The sequence below is a fragment of the Ranitomeya variabilis genome, chromosome 6 (assembly GCF_051348905.1).
Source record: "Ranitomeya variabilis isolate aRanVar5 chromosome 6, aRanVar5.hap1, whole genome shotgun sequence".
Taxonomy (NCBI): domain Eukaryota; kingdom Metazoa; phylum Chordata; class Amphibia; order Anura; family Dendrobatidae; genus Ranitomeya; species Ranitomeya variabilis.
Genome location: NC_135237.1, coordinates 348,873,839 through 348,897,142, shown reverse-complemented (window position 1 = coordinate 348,897,142; position 23,304 = coordinate 348,873,839). Strand labels below are relative to the sequence as shown.

General features: G+C 45.3%; 1 protein-coding gene across 2 annotated transcripts in view; it reads left to right on the top strand.

Annotated features, from left to right (window-relative positions):
• The first annotated feature begins 2,027 nt into the window (after positions 1–2,027).
• MCUR1 (mitochondrial calcium uniporter regulator 1) overlaps positions 2,028–23,304 on the top strand; it is a 59,668-nt gene continuing 38,391 nt past the window's right edge. The window contains exons 1-5 of one of the 2 annotated variants that reach the window (XM_077269917.1): positions 2,028–2,389; positions 5,523–5,639; positions 5,727–5,830; positions 7,353–7,454; positions 13,988–14,029. In XM_077269917.1, the coding sequence (XP_077126032.1) occupies positions 2,311–2,389; positions 5,523–5,639; positions 5,727–5,830; positions 7,353–7,454; positions 13,988–14,029 (444 nt within the window). In that variant the 5' untranslated portion in view covers positions 2,028–2,310. The remainder of the gene's footprint in view (positions 2,390–5,522; positions 5,640–5,726; positions 5,831–7,352; positions 7,455–13,987; positions 14,030–23,304) is intronic. The other variant, XM_077269918.1, reaches the window with a different exon arrangement.

The window sequence follows — 23,304 nt, the reverse complement described above, 5'->3', positions numbered from 1 at the left end:
ACACTGACGTGTGAAAGACGCCTTAGGGTATGTGTCCACGGTCAGTAAACGCTGCTTGTTTGACGCTGCGCAGAGCTGCAGCGTCAAACACGCAGCGTCCAGATGTTCCAGCATAGTGGAGGGAATTTTATGAAATCCCGTGTCCACTATGCGTGGAAACACGCATCCGACTTCCCTGCGACTCCAGACATGCTGCGCGTCTTTTCAGATCGCAGCATGTCCGTGCTACCTGCGGCGACACAAGTAATATCACAGGGCGCTATGCGAGGGTGCGATGATCCCGGATGTGTACAGTTAACACATCCGGCATCATCGCGTCCCAGAAAGGGGGCGGGGCTTAGCGCCGAGCGGCTTCACCGCTCCGGCGATACCGCCGGCCATCCTGACCGTGGACACATACCCTTATGTTTCCACGTTCAGGATTGCATCAGGATTTGGTCAGGATTTTATGCAGGTAAAATCCCGACCAAATCTGCACCTGAGGTCACTGGCAGGTCACCTGCGTTGTCCTTGCGTTGTTTCAGCACTGTAAGGACATGCTGCGTTCTGAAAAGATGCACCGCATGTATGTTTCCGCAGGTCTGCCGCATGCCTCTTGTATTGCCTAGTGGAGACGGGATTTCATGAAATCCCCTCCACTATGCTGTAACATCTGGACGCTGTGGCTCTATGCAGCGTCAGACACGCAGCGTTTCCTGAACGTGGAAACATACTCTTAGGGTATGTCTCCACGGTACGGATGGGCGGCGGTATCGCCGCAGCGGCGAAGCCCCGCCCCCTTAATGGGACGCGATCATGCCGGATGTGTTAACTCTTCACATCCGGGATGATCGCTCTCTCCCATAGGGCCCTGTGATATGCCTTGCGGGGACGCTGCGTCCCCGCAAGGTGTACGGACATGCTGCGATCTGAAAAGACGCGCAGCATGTCCGGAGTCGCAGGGCCGCCGCGTGCGGGTTTCCACGCATAGTGGAGACAGGATTTCAACAAATCCCCTCCACTATGCAGGAACATCTGGACGCTGCTTGTTTGACGCTGCAGCGCTGCGCAGCGTCAAACAAGCAGCGTTTCCTGAACGTGGAAACATACCCTAAGGGTATGTGTCCATGTTCAGTATTGCTTCAGGATTTGGTCAGGATTTTATGCAGGTAAAATCCTGACCAAATCTGCACCTGAGGTCACTGGCAGGTCACCTGCGTTGTCCTTGAGTTTTTTCTGCAATATAAGGACATGCTGCGTTCTTAAAAGACGCGCCGCATGTGAGTTTTCTCGGGTGTGCCGCATGCGTCTTTTACTGCATAGTGGAGACAGGATTTCATGAAATCCCCTCCACTATGCTGTAACATCTGGACACTGCGTTTTTTATGCATGCTGCACAACGCTGCGTCAAAAACGCAGCGTTTCCTGAACGTGGACACATACCCTTAGGCTTCTTTCACACTAGCGTTGGCCTGACGTGCCAACTCGTGTTGTGAAAGTAATGCCCGACGTGGGCAGCGGAAGCAGTCTTACGACGCTTCCGCTGCCCCATTGTAATGTCCGGGGAGGAGGGGGCGGAGTTTTGGCCGCGCATGCGCGGTCGAAAATGGTGGACACGACGCACAAATAAACGTTACATGTAACTATTTTTGTGCCGACGGTCCGCCAAAACACGACGCAACCATTGCACGACGGTTGCGACGTGTGGCCATAAGTCGCAATGCGTCGCTAACGAAAGTCTATGGGTAAAAAACGCACCCTGCAGACAACTTTGCAGGATGCGTTTTTTCTCATAAACGACGCATTGCGACGTATTAAAACGACGCTAGTGTGAAAGTAGCCTTATTCTGTTTGGTGCTGGTCACAAAATGTTCGTGTGCATTTTTTTTATTGTTTAACAATCTAAAAGCAGGAAAAAAAGAAGAGCTTTCCGCTGGTCTTCGGGATTTCCTAGTTGCCGTGCCTGTGACTATCTGCACACGGACACGGTACAGATAAAGCTGTCTCAGTGGTGGATGCAGCGCCACCTTGTGACCATGCAGTGCAATAGGTAAAGCACCTCCTGTATGGGGGACAGCGCGGGCTGATGACGCAACTGGAGAGAAGCGCCTATTTCCGCATCAATTTTTGTATTCTCCGAACTTTATTGCTTGTCTACACTCACTGAGGTTTTGAACACAAATAATAACAGCAGTAAATGCGCGCCGCCGCTGGGATTTGGTGACTATGTTATGAGTAACACATAGACGTGTCTGACAGGAGCTGCACCGGCAGAGGGCAGGGCTATGTGCTGGTGACCGGACGCGTTGTGGCCGCCGGAGCTGCCTCACTATGCTGAGCTACGGACGTTGTGCACAGTCCTATGTGAAGTGTATGTACGCCATAGCTGTGCGGAGACCACGCAGTGGAGGTGAGAGCTGTGCGGTCAGGACTAGCGCATGCGCAGCTGCAGTCCTCGGCATGGCCTGCAATGTTTGGGACCTGTACTCCCTAATTTGCGCTACAGTGACTATAATGGGATCTGTAACTAACATGCAAAGGCTGGAGATAACCCCGGAACACCCTCCCCATCACTAAGCCACAGTGAGAAGGAAAACTAGTGTCATTAAAGGGGTCCTCTGACCTCCTGTATGAGGGATCATCAGATCACATGTAGGGGAAGCTAAACCTGCACTGACAGCGGCGTGGTCTCCATATAATGCCAGACTGTACCACATGGCAATACCCCTTTAATTTTAAAGGCATAGTATGACTGGCAGGAAAGTGCTGCATGTAATGTTTTCCTGTCCCATCTAGATTGATAACGTGCAGACAATGGGGACTAGAGATCAGAACACCAGATCTCACCAACGATGTCTCTACTTTACTTCCATGATCTAATAATTATTTCTATAGCGCCAACATATTCTGCAGCAGTTGCATTACAGAGGAGACTTGTACAGAAGATAAAGACATATACAAACACATAACTCAGATGCCAAGAGGAGTGAAGGCCCTGCTTGCAAGCTTACAGGCTATCGTCTCAGTGCTACCCCCGATTGGCAGCTACATGTCTGATTCAAGGGACTCTGTCACCTGAATTTGGAGGGAACAATTTTCAGTCATATGGGCGGGGTTTTCGGGTGTTTGATTCACCCTTTCCTTACCCGCTGGCTGCATTCTGGCTGCAATATTGGATTGAAGTTCATTCTCTGTCCTCCATAGTACACGCCTGTGTAAGGCAAGATTGCCTTGTGCAGGCATGTACTACGGAGGACAGAGAATGAACTTCAATCCAATATTGCAGCCAGCGGGTAAGGAAAGGGTGAATCAAACACCCGAAAACTCCGCCCCTATGACTGAAAATTGTTCCCTCCAAATTCAGGTGACAGAGTCCCTTTAAGGCAGACTGATTTTCATTCATGTATCTTTTTTTTTTACGGCTGCGTGGCATCCATTTTCATACATTGACATTAAAAAATGTACATTATCGCATACAATTTCCTAGGTTTATAATAACTAAAATGTATCTGTAAAAATCATATGCCAATGGGATGGTCCGTGTGGGATCCTATTATTATTATTATTTTATTTTTTTTACGCACCCATAGACTTGAATCGGTGAGTTTCATCCAAGATTCAGACCAAGAGAAAATTTGTTCATCTACACAGCCGCTTTCAGTAACATGGGCCTGTGTGATCAAAACTTGGAAACCACACGTCCACTTTATATGTTCGTCTGTGTGAGCCCTAAGGAGGCTGATCAGCTGCAGCATCCTCTTTCTGTCTGAGCGTAAAGAACAGATTCAGATGGAACAAGAAGGTTGCAGTTGATCAGTGCCTTCTGATTGGCTGCAGCAGTGTCATGATGCCCCCTGCCAGATGTTGATTCTAGTAGACTGGAGAGGATGCACTATTTTCTTTCCCACACTGGCCCTATTAAAGTGGTTTTCCATGTACAACATGTTTCTAACCTGCCATCACTATCAGATCATTGGGGTCTTTGGGTTTGTGTAGGCAGGAGATGTGCTGCCAATAGTGATGTTCAATGGCAATAGAATTGTGGTTGGCCTGTCCTAAACATTGTGTTTAAAAAGGACACAGGTGACCAGGCTAATTATGCCCTAAGATTGGCTGAACTTCTTAGTTTTGGTGTGGCTGGCTGATTATGTAATACTAGACTGTGGCCCGATTCTAATGCATCGGGTATTCTAGAATATGCATGTCCCCGTAGTATGTGATTCGCGGCAGACTGTGCCCGTCGCTGATTGGTCGAGGCAACCTTTATGACATCATCGTCGCCATGGCAACCATTATGACATCATCGTCGCCATGCTGTGCCCATCTCTGATTGGTCGAGGCCGCCCGACAAACCGTCGACCACTCCATATAAGGTATGGTCTACAAACCGCCGACCACTCCATATAAGGTATGGTCTACAAACCGCCGACCACTCCATATAAGGTATGGTCTACAAACCGCCGACCACTCCATATAAGGTATGGTCTACAAACCGCCGACCACTCCATATAAGGTATCCTGTTTGTAGACCATACCTTATATGGAGTGATTTCCAGGACAGACAGACAGACAGACAGACGGAAAAACCCTTAGACAATTATATATATAGATAAGTAGTGATGAGTGAACGTGCTCGGATAAGGTGTTATCTGAGCATGCTCTGGTGCTAGCCGATTGTGTCTTCGGCATGCTTGAAAAATATGTTCGAGTCCCCGCGATGGCATGTGTTGCAGCTGATCGACAGCCGCGACACATGCAGGGAATGCCTAAGAGCCTCAAGGTCTAGAACATATTTTTCGAGCACGATGAAGACACTAGGATAACACCTTATCCAAGTACGTTCGCTTATCACTATTTATAGGTAATTTGCTCAATAGATGTTGGGGAGAAAAAAAGGATTGATTTCAACGGTCCTGATCCTTTGTTCAGCAGAGGAAATAAGTGACCGACAGGTGTCTGACAGCAGCCTATTCCCTCCTCCTTAGACATCTGTTTTCTCTTATGTGTCCCATCCTTTATTGTATAGGATGTCACACTGACACAATCTAGCATTTGGCAGTTTTCACATGTCTTGTGGATTGAAGGCCGCAAAATAAATTCAGAGATAGATCCAAGTTTTGTCTGATTTACAACGTATCCTTGAATAGGTCTGTGATATGAGTGGAAAGGACATGGATGCCATCCATATTGTACATGCGTCCTGTCCATTACAAACAGGGTGTGTATGAATTTAGAATTGCTTTATGCTCATTCAGACGTCTGTGCAAATCTGCTCAAGATGCACAATTGGCCGCGGGTCTCCCAACCCGAGCATGACAGCTTCATAGAAATATCGGGAGAGCACTTGCCAGTCTGTGCAATGCGGTCCGATCTTGGATTGATTTGCACAGATGTCGGAATGCTTCCTAAACTGACTATGCTTGTGTACATGTGGATCAGAGATTATAATTGTGCTGTACTGTTCCCTTCAGACAGAGATGAAATGATAGCTGTGTGTTATATGTGGTGTGGTACAGCAGTGTGCGATCTGCTTTATTTTACAGCTTGTAATGTGTCGCGTAGATCAGCCGAGCGCACACATAAGAGGACGGTGTTTTCAGGTGTGGGAAAGAGACTCTACTTTGACACTCATGCGGTTATTCAAATCCTGGAGGCCCGAGGTAACTTAATCCGCATGGCTTGTCCTTGTACCCCATATTATCTTTCTTTAGACATTTTGCTAATTATCTCATGTTTGTTTCTCCTAGGGTTCACAACTCAGCAGTCCGAGATGATTGTATCAGCTTTGCTTAAAATCCTGAATGCCAATATGGACCTCATATATCAGGACATGGTTTCCAAAGTACAGCAGGTTAGCTGGAATGCCTTTGGGGCTAACATATGTAGACTGTTAAAAACCTGTCCATCAGTAAGAAAGTAGGTGAAATGTTTTCTTTTATTGCTACCAGGGTGAGTATGTAGTCAAAAGTGCAAGTTAGGGCCTGGGGCACTGTAGCTAGTGACCAGGCCAGTGGAGCTGACCATAAGCTATCAGCTGAAGGAACATTTGGCTGACCTCTATCTCATGTCTATCTCTCCCAACTCTTCAATGTATGATCTTAGGCTACTTTCACACTAGCGTCGTGCACTGCACGTCGCTATGCGTTGTTTTGTAGAAAAAACGCATCCAGCAAAAGTGCTTGCAGGATGCGTTTTTTCTCCATAGACTTGCATTAGCGACGCAGTGCGACGGTTGCGTCGTGTTTCGTCGGTCCGTCGCCACCAAAAAAGTTACATGTAACGTTTTTTGGTGCGTCGTGATCGTCTTTTCTGACCGCGCATGCGCGGCCGGAACTCCGCCCCCGCCTCCCCGCACATCACAATGGGGCAGCAGATGCGTTGAAAAACAGCATCCGCTGCCCCCGTTGTGCGGCGCTTTCACTGCTTGCGTCGTTACGTCGCAACGACGCAATTCGTCTTGCGTCGTACGACGCTAGTGTGAAAGTAGCCTTAGGCATGTGTTCGTGTGTTTTCAACTGGGAGAGAGGAGAAATCTTCAACCGGACTCCTTGTCTGCAGCTTATCTTAGAAAACAAAAGTAATTGGGTGTTGGAATACCAACTGTTATATGTCCTGACATCATGCTCCTCCCTGCCGTACTCCAGCTGACTGACAGGTCTCTGCATAAGCACGCATTCAGACGTCTGTACAAACCGATCCAAGATCAGACCACAATGCACGGACTGATCTCAGGTCTCCTGACCCAATGACCCGAGCTTGACAATTTGATATATTTCTAGGAAGCTGCCACTATTGGGTCGGGAAATCTGCGGCCAGTCCGTGCATAGTGGTCTGATCTTGGACCAGTTTGTACAAATGTCTGAATGCGTCCAACGTGTGTATAAAGTGAAAGACTTCTCAGTCAAACCCAGTGCATGATTCACTCTGTATGTGGTCCGGGCAGGATGAATCTCATTGCAGGATTTCTTTAATACCAGTATCCATAGTGGTATTTGGCCAGGAATGACAGTTTTCCTGGTGGTCTAAGATGGTGGTTGGGTAATAGTAACATCCCTGGGTTCTAAGATAGTGAAATGGTCAAGGGTAATTACAGTTGTCAGCAGGTCTTGACAATCCATGTTTTACTGAATAGGTTAATTAGCCACTGCTGTTATCTACAACAGTGGATGTGCTGGGACCTACAGAGAAAGATCATTTTGGTAGCCACTCTGCTGTGGGCCAGTAGAACATGAGCCTACCCTTTATTACGCAGAATACCCTGTGATGGTATTTAATAGTTCTCTGAATATGATACACATTTACCCTATAGTCACATTTTATATGCTATTGAGCTTGTGATGAAGCTGATTGAGGGTCTTTGCATTTCATTACAGGAGATCAGTCTTCAGCAGGTCATGTCACACATAGCCTCTGCAAAAAAGGACATGATCATCTTGGAGAAAAGTGAATTTTCAGCTCTCAGAACAGAAAATGAGGTACTGTTTACTTAAAATATTAGGAATTGACTTTTATAATGCCTATGAAAATCAAAACGGAAAGGCTGTATGGTTGAGTTACTGTCTAGTCTAAGTCAAAATGTCAGATGATAGTCGGAGAATCTAACCAATACTGAAAACTTGTAGCTGTGCTTCCTGTTATAAGTTTTTTTCCTCTGTATCGAAATAAATATTCTCAAATATCTCTGGAATTAGAACATATGAGATTACTAAATTTGGGCAGCTGGGCTTCTGCTTTCTTAGTTCATGGCTGACTATGTGGTGAGTAAAACTTTCATAAAGAGAATCTTTCACTGGATTTTTTTTATTTTATTTAAACTGATTAGTTCCGGAGTAGTTACACTGATTCGTGACTAGTTTTTCATCTGTGCCTTTTGTTCCAAAGTTATGTTCCCCGGTAATAAGGACACTATCAGTATTTGGTCAGCATTTGACATCAGTATTTGTAAGCCAAAGCCAGGAGTGGAACAATTAGAGGAAAGTATAATAGAAACACGTCACCACTAGGGTTGAGCGACTTATTTTTATAGGGTCGGGTTTCACGAAACCCGACTTTCTCAAAAGTCGGGTCGAGTGAAATCGGCCGATCCTATAAAAAAGTCGGGGTCGGCCGAAACACGAAACCCAATGCAGTGCAATGGGATACTATGGTTCCCAGGGTCTGAAGGAGAGGAACCTCTCCTTCAGGCCCTGGGATCCATATTAATGTGTAAAATAAAGAATCAAAATAAAAAATATTGATATACTCACCCTCGGACGCGCCCTGGTACTAACCGGCAGGCTTCCTTCCTAAGAATGAGCGCGTGAACGACCTGCGGTGACGTCGCGGCTTGTAAATGGTCGCGAGCGGTCACATGGACAAGACGCGACGTCATCTAAGGTCCTTCACGCGCTCATTCTTAGGAAGGAAGGCTGCCGGAAAGAAGCAGGGCGCGTCCGAGGGTGAGTATATTCCTATTAGGTATATACTCACCCTCGGACGCGCCCTGCTTCTTTCCGGCAGCCTTCCTTCCTAAAAATGAGCGCGTGAAGGACCTTAGATGACGTCGCGGCTTGTCCATGTGACCGCTCGCGACCAATCACAAGCCGCGACGTCACCGCAGGTCATTCACGCGCTCATTCTTAGGAAGGAAGCCTGCCGGTTAGTACCAGGGCACGTCCGAGGGTGAGTATATCAATATTTTTTATTTTGATTCTTTATTTAACACTTAAATATGGATTCCGATACCGATTCCCGATATCGCAAACATATCGGAACTCGGTATCGGAATTCCGATACCAGATTCAGAAGATCGCCGACCTCATGGCCGACCCCACACAGGGGTCGGGTCGGGTTTCATGAAACCCGACTTTGACAAAAGTCGGCGACTTCTGAAAATGGCCGACCCGTTTCGCTCAACCCTAGAAACCACTTCTGTATTTATCACCCACTCCTGGTTTTAGCTTACATATACTGAGGTAAAATACTGACCAAATAATGAATGTGGCCTAATGGTGCAAATTTTCCCTTCAGCCAACTGGGCATATTTACCACAGAACTTCTCTCTGGGTGCAACCGTGTTTTACTTGGCTCTTATCAGAGGTGAAAATGCAAACGCCCAGAGACGTTCTGTGGTATGCAGCCAGTTGGTTTGATGGAAAATTTGCACCATCATTACCAAAGAACATAACTTTAGGACAGAAAGTACAGAAGACAAAAAAAACTGTTCCAGAATCAGCGGAGCAGTGGCAACTAGAGGAGGTACTCAGTTTATAATAAATTAAAAAAATCAATTGAAAGGTCCTCTCTAAAGAGGGTTATCCAGTGCCTCCTAGTTCCCGATGTGGAGGTGAACGGCCATGTTGATGCAGTATTCCTTGGTTGATTGCCAAGCAGTTGTTACATAGTTACATAGTTATTAAGGTTGAAGGAAGACTTTAAGTCCATCTAGTTCAACCCATAGCCTAGCATGCCCTAACATGTTGATCCAGGGGAAGGCAAAAAAAACCCATGTGGTAAGAGTAAGCTCCATCATGGGGAAAAAAATTCCTTCCCGACCCCACATACAGCAATCAGACTAGTTTCCTGGATCAACGCCTTATCAAGGAATCTAATATATATACCCTGTAATATTATACTTTTCCAGAAATGTATCCAGTCCCCTCTTAAATTGAAGCAATGAGTCACTCATTACAACATCATACGGCAGAGAGTTCCATAGTCTCACTGCTCTTACAGTAAAGAATCCGCGTCTGTTATTATGCTTAAACCTTTTTTCCTCCAGACGTAGAGGATGCCCCCTTGTCCCTGTCACCGGTCTATGATTAAAAAGATCAGCAGAAAGGTCTTTGTACTGTCCCCTCATATATTTATACATTAACATAAGATCACCCCTTAGTCTTCGTTTTTCCAAACTAAATAGCCCCAAGTGTAATAACCTATCTTGGTATTGCAGATCCCCCAGTCCTCTAATAACCTTGGTCGCTCTTCTCTGCACCCGCTCCAGTTCAGCTATGTCTTTCTTATACACCGGAGTTCAGAACTGTGCACAGTATTCTAAGTGTGGTCGCACTAGTGACTTGTATAGAGGTAAAATTATGTTCTCCTCATGAGCATCTATGCCTCTTTTAATGCATCCCATTATTTTATTTGCCTTTGTAGCAGCTGCCTGACACTGGCCACTGAATATGAGTTTGTCATCCACCCATACACCCAGGTCTTTTTCATTGACGGTTTTGCCCAGAGTTTTAGAATTAAGCACATAGTTATACATCTTATTACTTCTACCCAAGTGCATGACCTTACATTTATCCCCATTAAAGCTCATTTGCCATTTATCAGCCCAAGCTTCTAGTTTACATAAGTCATCCTGTAATATAAAATTGTCCTCCCCTGTATTGATTACCCTGCAGAGTTTAGTGTCATCTGCAAATATTGAAATTCTACTCTGAATGCCACCTACAAGGTCATTAATAAATATGTTAAAAAGAAGAGGGCCCAATACTGACCCCTGTGGTACCCCACTACTAACCGTGACCCAGTCCGAGTGTGCTCCATTAATAACCACCCTATGTTTCCTATCCCTGAGCCAACTCTCAACCCACTTGCACATATTTTCCCCTATCCCCATTATTCTCATTTTATGTATCAACCTTTTGTGTGGCACCGTATCAAAAGCTTTTGAAAAGTCCATATACACTACATCTACTGGGTTCCCTTGGTCCAGACCGGAACTTACCTCTTCATAGAACCTGATCAAATTAGTCTGACATGATCGGTCCCTAGTAAACCCGTGCTGATACTGGGTCATGAGGTTATTCCTCTTCAGATACTCCAGTATAGCATCCCTTAGAATGCCCTCCAGGATTTTACCCACAGTAGAGGTTAAACTTACTGGCCTATAATTTCCGAGTTCAGTTTTTGTCCCCGTTTTGAATATTGGCACCACATTTGCTATACGCCAGTCCTGTGGTACAGACCCTGTTATTATGGACTCTTTAAAGATTAAAAATAATGGTCTATCAATGACTGTACTTAATTCCTGCAGTACTCGGGGGTGTATCCCATCCGGGCCCGGAGATTTGTCAATTTTTGTGATTTTTAGACGCCGCCGTACTTCCTGCTGGGTTAAGCAGGTAACATTAAATTGGGAATTATTATCACTAGTCATATTGGCTGCCATGGGATTTTCTTTTGTAAATACTGATGAAAAAAAGTCATTTAGCATATTGGCTTTTTCCTCATCCTCATCCACCATTTCACCCAGACTATTTTTAAGGGGGCCAACACCATCATTTTTTAGTTTCTTACTATTTATGTAGTTAAAGAATATTTTGGGATTATTTTTACTCTCTCTGGCAATGAGTCTCTCTGTCTCAATCTTTGCTGCCTTGATTTGCTTTTTATATAATTTATTTAATTTTTTGTATTTATTTAATGCCTCCTCACTACCTACTTCCTTTAATTCTCTAAATGCTTTCTTTTTGTCCCTTATTGCGCCCCTTACAGCTCTATTTAGCCATATTGGTTTCCTCCTATTTCTAGTATGTTTATTCCCGTACGGTATATACTGTGCACAGGTCCTATCCAGGATGCTAATAAATGTCTCCCATTTTCTTTGTGTACTTTTATGTCTCAGGATATCGTCCCAGTTAATTGCACCAAGATCCTCTCTCATCCGTTGGAAATTTGCCCTCCTGAAGTTTAGTGTCCTTGTCACCCCTCTACTACACATCTTATTAAAGGAGACATGAAAACTTATTATTTTGTGATCACTATTCCCCAAGTGACCCCCAACCCTTATATTTGATATGCGGTCTGGCCTGTTGGTTAATATTAGGTCTAGCAGTGCCCCCTTCTTGTTGGGTCCTGAACCAGTTGTGAAAGGTAATTGTCTCTCATAGTTGTCAAAATCCGATTACCTTTACTGGAACTGCAGGCTTCTGTTCCCCAATCCATTTCAGGGTAGTTGAAGTCCCCCATAATAATGACTTCTCCTTGAGTCGCAGCTTCATCTATTTGCTTTACAAGGATATTCTCCATTGCTTCCATTATTTTTGGATATTTATAACAAACCCCTATCAGTAATTTATTATTTTTTCCCCCTCCCCTTATCTCCGCCCACAGGGACTCTACATTTTCATTAGATTCACCTATATTATCACGCAGGATGTGTTTTAAGGTCGATTTTACAAACATACACACCCCACCCCCTCGCTTATCTGTACGGTCATTTCTGAAAAGGCTATAGCCCTGTAAGTTAACAGCCCAGTCATGGCTCTCATCCAGCCATGTTTCAGATATCCCCACCATGTCATAATTATGTTCCAACAACATTAGTTCTAATTCGTCCATTTTGTTGGCGAGGCTTCTGGCATTAGTATACATGCACTTGATGTTCCTCTCTGTACCTCTATTCTTTCTTAAATTACTAACTGTTCTAACCCCACCCGCCATGCCTCCCCCACCCCCAACTTCCTTATTTGTGCCCAGGTCTCTATCTGCACTATCTTCCCCACCTATAAAATGAATACCCTCCCCCCCATTCCCTAGTTTAAACACTCCTCCAACCTTCTAACCATTTTCTCCCCCAGCACAGCTGCACCTTCCCCATTGAGGTGCAGCCCATCCCTAGCGTAGAGCCTGTAGCCAACTGAGAAGTCGGCCCAGTTCTGCAGGAACCCAAACCCCTCCTTCCTACACCAATTCTTGAGCCACTTATTAACCTCCCTAATTTCCCGTTGCCTCTCTGGCGTGGCACGTGGTACAGGCAGTATTTCAGAAAATACCACGTTGGAGGTCCTTGCTTTCAGCTTGCAGCCTAATTCCCTGAAATCATCTTTAAGGACCTTCCACCTACCTCTAACTTTGTCATTTGTGCCAATGTGCACCATGACCGCTGGGTCCTCACCAGCCCCTCCCAATAACCTGTCAACCCGATCAGCGATGTGTCGGACTCCAGCGCCAGGTAGGCAGCACACTGTTCGACGATCCCTGTCTTTGTGACAGATTGCCCTATCTGTTCCCCTAATAATTGAGTCCCCCACTACCAGCACCTGTCTGGCCTGCCCTGCTCTCCTATTTCCCTCCTTACTGGAGCAGTCACTCCTCCGGCTTTCAGAGGACATGCCTGGCTGCAGCAGTGGTACCCCCTGTACTGGCACCCCCCTCATCTGCCAACTTAGCAAACTTATTGGGGTGTGAAAGATCAGGACTAGCCTCCCTGGCACTCTTCCCTCTACCCCGCTTCCTAACTGTCACCCAGCTAACTGCCTCACTGTCCTGTAGCTCCATCCTACCATCCCCCTCCTCATCTATCCCATTGAGCGTCTGCTCTGTGAGCAGAAGACTCCTCTCCATATTGTCTATGGATCTCAGTGTTGCCAGCTGCACATTTAGATCCAGTATCTGGGTTTCCAAATGCACAACATGCTCACATCTCGCACAGCAGTATGCACCCTCGACCGGCTGATCAAGGACTGCATACATGTGGCAAGATGTGCACTGGATGGCATTAACAATTGTGGAGCACATTTCCTAATGGGGATTGCACCAGACAGAAACGTAAAAAAAAAATAAATACAAAGTATTAATTAACACTTGGAACAGCAATTCCTCCCTTGGAAACTCCCTGAACCCAAAGTCACTGAGTCACAAGTCACACTTACCGCCGTCCACACTTACGCTCAGGTCACACTCAGCTCGCTCACACTCGCTATGCTGATGATTTAAAGATTTTTTTTTTTTTTTTCCTCTATTTCCCTTCAACAACAAGCCACCTTGCTGTTCAAATGCACTTCCAAAAAGGAAGTTGGTATCTTGCAAATACATCCGGTATCAGGCACATGTCCTATTCGTATTAATAGGACAGGATCTCTATGTATGCTGGCCATGCAGCTGACGTATGCCATGTCAACAGTGCCTTGCACCTCCTTAGGCAAAAGAGAGAAGCGCTGGATAACACCTTTAATTGTTAGTTCTTTTATTTCTGATTATTTAGAACAGTCTTTCATTTACTAATTTGTTTTTTTAGAGACTAAAGAGTGAGCTAGAGCAACTGAAGAAACAGTCAATTGTGAGTGTCAAATCCCATCTGCTCAACTTTCCAAATTCTGTTCTGATTTTCCATGTAGTACTCAGGCTCTTACAGTTACAATATTTTGGTTCAATACAAAATCTAGGGACTACCACAGTCCTCACCACTCACTGTTTTTGTATTTCCAGAACAATTTATGAAATAAAAGCTGAATGAGTACAGTGCTTTGAAAAAGTTTTCATACTTTGCTACATTTTTTCACATTAAACCCACAAACTTAAATGTATTTAATTGGGATTTTATGTGATATACTGTAGCAACACAAAGTAGCAAGTATTTGTGAAATGTAAAGGAAATGATACGTGGCTTTCTAATTATTTTAAAAATTTAAATCTGAAAATTGTGAGATGCATTTTTATTCTGCCCCTCTGAGTCGATACTTTGTAGGACCACCGTTTGCTGCAATTTCTGCTGCAAGTATTTTGGAGTACGTTTCTACCAACTTTACACATTTAGAGGCTGAAATGTTTGCCCATTCTTCTTTACACACTAGCTATAGCTCGGGAGATTGCATGGTGCGCCTTTGTGAACAGCAGTTTTCTCTTCGCCACGACAGCACCCACTGAGAGAGGGGATCCGCCCCTAGGAACAGGAAACCCTATGGAGAGATAAAAGGGGCGGTCCCCCTCGCTCCCACAGTTTGGTTTCCTGTTCCTACGGGAATCCATGGAGAGAAGAGGATGCCCAGCCTGGATGCCGCTTGCGCGGTTTACCTTAGGGGACGGCAAGGGCTCCAGAGCTGGAAGCAGCGTCGGGGGTCCTGCTTCGGTTTCCCCCCTCTGCTGGCAGACGCCGTGAGGCCAGGACGGTGGTTGCTGGCTCACGGGATTCCAGCCGGTTTTTCGTCTGCGGGAGCAACGCTGTGGTGAGGTTAGCGTCGCGCCGTCCTCGGCGGACGCATATGCAGCATGGAGCCCCAGTGTATTCCCCCGGAAGTACAGGTAAACTTCCGGGGTGATGGAGGAGGAGGACAGCGCCTGCGCTGACACCGGCGGCAGCGCAGGCCCATACAGTATGGCCGCGACCCGGAAGTGACTAGCGCTTCCGGGTACAACCGGAAGAAGATGGCGGCCCCCATATGAAAGGACGCCGGCGATAACGCTCCGGCGTCCACTATGGATTCTGCGCCGGACGCTGTGATGTCTTCGTTAGAAGCCACCGCATCCACTCCACGCAGCCATACCAGCACCAGCCGCTCTAAGCAGAGCGGATCTTCTAGGAAGAGCAAGTCGGATCGTGCCATTCCTCAACCCGTGCCTCAGTCTCCTCCTCATCAGCCGGTACCTTCACACAGCTTCACTGGGTGAGTGTATATCTACCCTATTTAGGCTGATTATTGTTCCCTCTCCCTCACACCCTAGGCCAAAAGGACGGAAAAAACGAAACACAGACAGTGTGCGTTATGTCTCCAGCCCCTTCCAGATAGTCATAAAAAGAGGCTTTGTAAACCGTGTATTGACTCTACCCTACGGGAAGAAGCCTCCGTTAAATCGGAAGACATTAGGGTCATGATTAGAGAAGAACTACGAGCCCTACATAGTTCTGTCAAAGAGCCGCGTACTAAAGGAAAAAAGGGGTACGTTTCCCCTATATCTGACCAGTCGTCTGATAGAGAAAATGCAGACTCTGATATTTCCCGTGAATACGTTTCCTCAGATGAGGACCAAAATACATGCTTTCCCACCGACAGCATTGATAACCTGGTAAAATCAGTCTGCAACACCATGGGCATTGAAGATTCTAAGGTCCCTAAAACGCAGCAGGATATCATGTTCGCTGGTCTGTCAGAAAAGAAAAGACCCTCCTTTCCTGTAATAGCGGCAGTAAAAGATCTAATCAAGAAAGAGTGGGAAAGCCAGGGGCAAAGGGGTTTACCTCCAACCTCAAAAAGACGTTATCCATTTAATGATGATGAGTTCTCATTATGGTCAAAAGCCCCGAAGGTGGATGCAGCAGTGGCATCCACATCCAAAAAATCCTCACTGCCCGTGGAGGATTCGGGCTCATTACAAGACCCACTGGACCGTAAAACCGACACTCTTTTAAAAAGAGCCTGGGAGTCATGTACGGGAGCCTTTAGGCCGGCAATATCGGCTACATGCACCGCCAGGTCCATGCTAGTCTGGCTAAATGACCTGGAAGAGGGACTAAAAAGCGGTCTCTCTAGAGACAAATTAATATCCTCTATACCTTTGATTAGAGGGGCTACAGCCTTCCTGGCGGACTCATCTGCTGACTCCATACGCTTGGCGGCCAAATCAGCGGGACTCACGAATGCAGCACGTAGAGCCCTGTGGCTTAAGGGATGGAAGGGGGATCCCCAAACAAAATCTAAATTGTGTGGCCTCCCATGTCAGGGTGAGTACCTGTTTGGTACTAAACTAGACGAGATCTTAACTAAAGCGGGAGAGAGAAAAAAGGGCTTCCCTAATGTTAATTACCTTCCATCCTATAGGAGAGCGTTCCGGAAGCCAGTGTTTAATAGAAGGAAAGATTTTAAGAACCAGGACCGCTGGGCCACTAGAGACACCAAACAAAGGGGTGCATTCTTCGGGAAGCGCCCTTTCAAACCTGAGGACAAACCCCGTTAGAGCGGATCTACCTGTGGGAGGTAGATTATCCTCCTTCGCAGATAAATGGCGGCTGATAACATCAAATAGTTGGGCAAATGATCTTGTCACCTCCGGCTTAAAATTAAGATTTTCCCGAGTCCCTCCGGACTCATTTCTATTGACTTCATTAAAATCTCAATCACAACAGGAGGCATTGGAACAGGAAGTAATGAGTCTTCTGTCCAAGGGGGTATTGGTGGAAGTTCCACTTCTTCAGGAGGGCAAAGGGTTTTACTCCCCGTTATTTCTAATACCAAAACCGGATGGATCATTTAGAACCATTATAAACCTTAAAAAATTAAACACCTTCTTAGAGAATCAAACCTTTAAAATGGAGTCTATCCGTTCCACCATAAAACTCCTGTTCCCCCATTGCTTCATGACGGTTCTGGACTTGAAAGATGCGTATTACCATCTCCCAATCTTTAAAAAACATCAACAATATCTCCGCGTGGCGGTTGTCATAAAAGGATATATACGGCACTTTCAGTACACAGCAATGCCCTTTGGACTGTCAATTGCTCCAAGGGTATTCACTAAACTAATGTCAGAGGTCATGTCATTTCTAAGATTAAAAGACACCCTCATAATCCCATACCTAGACGACCTTCTAGTAGTAGGAAAATCCCCCTCACAATGTCAACAAAGATTAAGTCACATGATTTCATCCTTGCAGAACTTAGGATGGATAATAAATTGGGAAAAATCTAGGTTAATCCCAACGACTCGACAGGTATTTTTGGGGATCATATTAGACTCTATAACTCAAAGGTGTTTTCTCCCAGAATCTAAACAGATGACGGTGAGGAATAAAGTTCAGTCTATACTAGATAAACCTATAATTTCCCTTCGGGAGGGTATGTCCTTACTTGGCTCCTTCACGTCATGTATACCAGCGGTTCCATGGGCCCAGTTCCACTCGAGGTGCTTACAGTATGCAATTTTAAATGAGGAGATAAAATTACATGGCCGATTAGACGGTAAAATTTCCCTTTCTAGTGACGTAATCCAATCTCTAACCTGGTGGTTACAACCAGATCATCTAATTATCGGGGTTCCCTGGGAGGTTAAACCCTCAAACATAATATTTACGGATGCCAGCCCTCATGGTTGGGGGGCACACTTGGGGAACCAGGTTGTCCAGGGGCTGTGGTCGGTTTCGGAATTAGACGACTCATCAAATAAAAAAGAACTAAAAGCCATCTATCATGCCCTATGTGAATTCCTCCCACAGTTGCACGGAACACATACCAGGGTGCTCTCAGACAACATGACATCAGTGGCTTACGTCAACCATCAAGGCGGAACGAGATCAGGCACTCTCATGTCTATAGCCGAAAACATCTTGACTATAGCCGAAAATCATCTTCTGTCCTTATCAGCACTTCATGTCCGAGGGATAGACAACGCGAAAGCAGACTTTCTCAGTCGTCATACCCTCCATCAGGGGGAGTGGGTGTTAAATCGTCGGATATTCAGTATGATAACTATAAAATGGGGTATACCCGACATAGATCTCTTTGCCACAAGAGACAACAGGCAAGTAAAAACATTCGCCTCAATGTTTCGAACAGACAACCCCGATGTTCTCGACGCCCTCCAGATTCCATGGACATTTCAGAAGGCATATGCCTTTCCCCCGATGGTTCTTCTTCCAACAGTCATCAGGAAGATAAGAGAGGACAGAGCGAGTGTGATATTGATCGCTCCATTCTGGCCAAAGAGACCATGGTTCTCCCTGCTCAGAGCCATGTCCATCTCGGATCCATGGATTCTCCCAGAGAATCAAGATCTGCTTTCCCAGGGGCCCTTCAACCACCCTCATGTGAAGGGTCTGCGGTTGACAGCCTGGGATTTGAGAGGCAGCTGTTAAAACTAAGGGGCTTCTCTGATAAACTAATCGATACCCTATTGCTGAGTAGGAAAAGATCCACTACATCGATCTATGTAAGAGTATGGAAAAAATTTTTAAGCCTCTATCCCTCAGCCTTGTCAAATGAAATTCCAGTCCCTATTATTCTTGAATTTCTCCAAAGAGGACGTGATTTAGGCCTCTCAGTTAACACCTTAAAAGTGCATGTTTCAGCGCTAGGGGCTTTATATAGTCACAACGTTGCAGGAGATAGATGGATATCCAGATTCATCTCAGCCTGCCAGAGAGCAGAACCAGTCCATATCCCCAACTCACCTCCTTGGGATGTTAATCTGGTCCTTGAAGCCTTGACAAACCATCCGTTTGAGCCTCTAGATTCTGCTCACATTAAATATGTCTCCCTCAAGACTGCTCTTCTTGTCGCCTTAGTATCGGCAAGAAGGGTAAGTGACATACAGGCGCTATCAGTAGATCCTCCATTTATGTCAATATTGCCAGATAGGATTGTCCTAAAAACAGACCCTTCCTACTTGCCTAAGATGTGTACTAAATTCCATAGATCTCAAGAAATCCTTCTTCCTACCTTCTATAATAACCCTACGAATCAGGAGGAAGAAAAGTACCATACTTTAGATGTGAGAAGGGCTGTGATAACCTATCTAGACAGGACTAGTCCCTGGAGGAAGAGCAGGGCTCTCTTTGTTTCCTTCCAGGGTCAAAGAAAAGGAGCTGGTGTTACCAAAGGCACATTATCCCGATGGATTCGGGAGGCGATATACCTGGCCTATTCGTCTAAAGGGGTAGATCCACCTGAGACTGTAAAGGCACATTCCACCCGGGCGATATCATCATCCTGGGCAGAGCGGGCAGAGGTTCCAATAGAACTCATATGTAAGGCCGCAACCTGGTCGTCTCCTACTACCTTCTATAGTCACTATAGACTAGATCTATCTGCCTCCACTGACCTGTGTTTCGGTAGATCAGTTCTTAACACGATAATCCCCCCCAAATAACTGTCTCTGAAAGTCTCTCAGTGGGTGCTGTCGTGGCGAAGAGAAAACACCGGATTACGTACCGGTAATGCTCTTTTATAGAGCCACGACAGCACCCCTTCACTTCCCTCCCTTATATATTAGTTTGCATATGAGCACGGATAAGGGTGATTGGTTCTTGTAAATATTAGTAGTTTAAGATAAAATGATAATAAATTGCCTACTAATACTGGTGGGCGGTTCCTCGCAATCTCTGTAACCCAAACTGTGGGAGCGAGGGGGACCGCCCCTTTTATCTCTCCATAGGGTTTCCTGTTCCTAGGGGCGGATCCCCTCTCTCAGTGGGTGCTGTCGTGGCTCTATAAAAGAGCATTACCGGTACGTAATCCGGTGTTTTCAAGTCATGGCACAGGTTCTCAATGAGATTTAGGTCGGTACTTTGACTGGCCCATTCAAACACATGAATATACATTGATCTAAACCATTCCATTGTAGCTCTGGCAGTATGTTTCCGGATTTTGTCCTGCTGGAAGGTGAACCTAAGCCCTAGTCTCAAGTCTTTTGCAGCCTCTAACTGGTTGTCCTCCAGGATTGCCTTGTATTTCGCTCCAACAATCTTCTCATTTTAAGGGACTCTGCACAGAATGACTGTTCAAACTAAGTCCCGACACTCTGTCCTTCACGGCAAGTCCAGTCATTTAAATATACTTACCTACCTGCTTGTTTTCCCTCAATCTCCATTACCCCCTCTCCGATTAACAGCTATGATTTCATAGAGCTAGATAAGGGTGGAGATAGATGAAAACCTAAGCAGATGGGAAGGTGTATTTAAAGGATTGTTCCCTTTGTGAAGCATCGAGCGCCTGTACTTGCCTTGAAAAGTCATTCTGTGCTGACAGAGTCCCTTAAACTCTGATCAGCTGCTCTGTCCCTCCTGAAGAAAAGTATCCCCACCATGTTTGATGGTGGGGATGGTGTTTGCAGTCTGATGTGCACTGTCAGTTTTCTGCTTCATAAAGCGTTTTGCGTTTAGCCCAAAAAGTTCTAGTGACCAGATAAAATCAGGCCACCTTTTTCTACATGCTAGCTGTGACTCCTACAAGGCTGTTAGCACACTGCAAATGGGACTTATAACTAGCTTTCTGAAATGGCTTTCTTCTAATTCTCCTACCTGAGCTGTGGATTTCTGCAGGTCCTCCAAAGTGACCATGGGCCACTCAGTTGCCTCTCAAATTAGTGTTCTCCTTCCTTGAAATATCAGATTGGGTGGACCCCATGTCTTGGTAGGTTTCTAGTTGTGCCATACTCCTTCCGTTTTTGGATGATGACTTTCAGTTCTCTGTGAGATGTTCAGAACTTAAGCTATTTTTTTATAACCTAACCTTGCTTTACTCTTCACACTTTTATCTCTGACCTGTCTGGTTGTGTTCCTTGGTTTTCATGATGCTGTTTGAACTCTAATGTTCTCAAACAAACCTCTGAAGCATTCCCAGAACAGCTGTAGTTATAATGAGAATATATTACACCAAGGTCGACTCAATTTACTAATTGTGACTTCTGGAGGAAATTGGTCACTCGGAATTTTACTTAGGGGCATCTGACTATAGAGGCACGAATACAAATGCACATCACAATTTTCAGATTATATTTTTAAAATAATTAGAATCCCATGCATCATTTCCATTACACTTCACAAATACTTTATTCTTTGTTTTGGTTTTTCACATAAAATCCCAATAAAATACATTTAAGTTTGTGGGTGAAAACAATGTGGAAATGTTCACGGGGTATGAAGACTTTTGAATCGCCCTGTGTCTTTCGACACATGTAGATTAATATTACTGTTTAACCCATTAGTGACCTTGCCAATTTTTTTAAATCTGACGTGTCCCTTTAGGTAGTAATAAATCTGGAATGTTTTAACATATCCCATTGATTTTGAGTTTGTTTTTTCGTGACACATCATACTTTATGGTAATGGTAAAATTAGGTTAATATGTTTTGTGTTTATAAAAATATCAGAAATTTGACAAATTAAAAAAAAAATTGCAATTTTCAAACTTTGAATGCTTATCACTATAATCCAGATAGTCATACCACACAAAAAGATTATTAAATAAAATTTTCCTCATGCCTGCTTTACATCAGCACCATTTGTAAAATGTTGTTTTATTTTGTTAGCATTTTAGAAGGTTTAAAAATGTAGCAGTAATTTTTCATTTTTTTCAAGGAAGTTTACAAAACGTATTTTTTTAGGGACCTGTTCAGTTTGGAAGTGACTTTGGGGGTCCTATTTCTTGGAATCCCCCAAAACTGATGCCATTTTAAAAACCACACCCCTTCATGTATGGGTCATTCCATGTCAAGTGAACTAATGATTTTTACCTCTAGATTTTTAATTCTTTTGAGATTTTGTTATTTGGTAATAGTGTGTCATAGACTGCAAAATGTGAAGAAAAAAAATTCTAGATTTTTTTTTTTTTTTCTTAATTGATCTTCAAAGTTTGGAAATAGTGTGAATTTCGGTGTTGCCTGCCTTTACATTTCTCCTCATAACTCAGGCTAGAAAAAAGATAGAGAAACCAAATAAACACCATTCTACTCCGAACTGTACAGGCTTTCACCAGATATGTCACAAGAGTATCTTTAATAATATTTTACCCATGCGAAAGCAAACGCAAAACTTGAAAATGCATTTCCGAAAAAAACGTTTACCGTATTTTTCCGACTATAAGACGCATTTTTCCCCCAAAAAATTGGGGGTGCGTCTTATAGTTGGAATGCAGGCTTACCGGCATTGTGGCAGCAACAGAGGTGCGGGGATGATGTGGCGCGGTGAGCGGTATGGCGTGAGCAGGGTCCCTTCCACATTTGCGGTGACGCCGCGGCCCGGTATTGAAGGAGAGCAGCAGAGCTGGGTGAGTTACGGCTTTTCCGGTGGCGGCGGCCATCTTCCTGAGGCCGCGCGTGCGCAGATTGAGTTTTCTGCTTCCTGGGGCTTCAGGAAAATGGCCGCGGGAGGCCGCGCGTGCGCAGATTGAGATCGTGGCGGACATTTTCCTGAAGCCGAGTTTGCAGATTGAGATCTCGGCTTCAGGAAAATGGCCACCGCGATCTCCATCTGCGCACGCGCGGCCTCCCGCGGCCATTTTCCTGAAGCCCTGGGAAGCAGAGTACTGAATCTGCGCACGCGCGGCCTCAGGAAGATGGCCGCCGCCACCGGGAAAACCGTGACTCACCCAGCTCTGCTGCTCTCCTTCAATACCGGGCCGCAGTGTCACCTCAAATGTGGAAGGGACCCTGGCCGCCACCACCTGAGGAAGTGACCGCACATCTGCCGCCGCCACAGCACTGCCACAACCTCCCCATGGACACCAGGCCATGGCGTCGCCCACCTAAGCAGGATGGGACCCTGCTCAGGTGCACGCCGTTCCGCCCACCGCACCTCAGCATCACCTCACCTCTGCCACCACCATGCTTCCTGTGACCCTGCTCTGCCACTGCCTGCCCTCAGGTAAGAGATCTTAAATTCGGACAATAAGACGGACCCCCATCTTATTAAAAAACTTTTTTTCTGCAATTTTCACCCCAAATTTGGGGTGCGTCTTATGGTACGGTGCGTCTTATAGTCCGAAAAATACGGTAATTTAAAAAAAAAAAAAAAACTGCATATGTACCTGCTATGCCCCTAGCCACATCTGTACCAAACTACAAGTTGGGATCGTGATGGGATCATATTTTAAAAAATAAAACTATTACAGTGTCAGTTCGAAAATC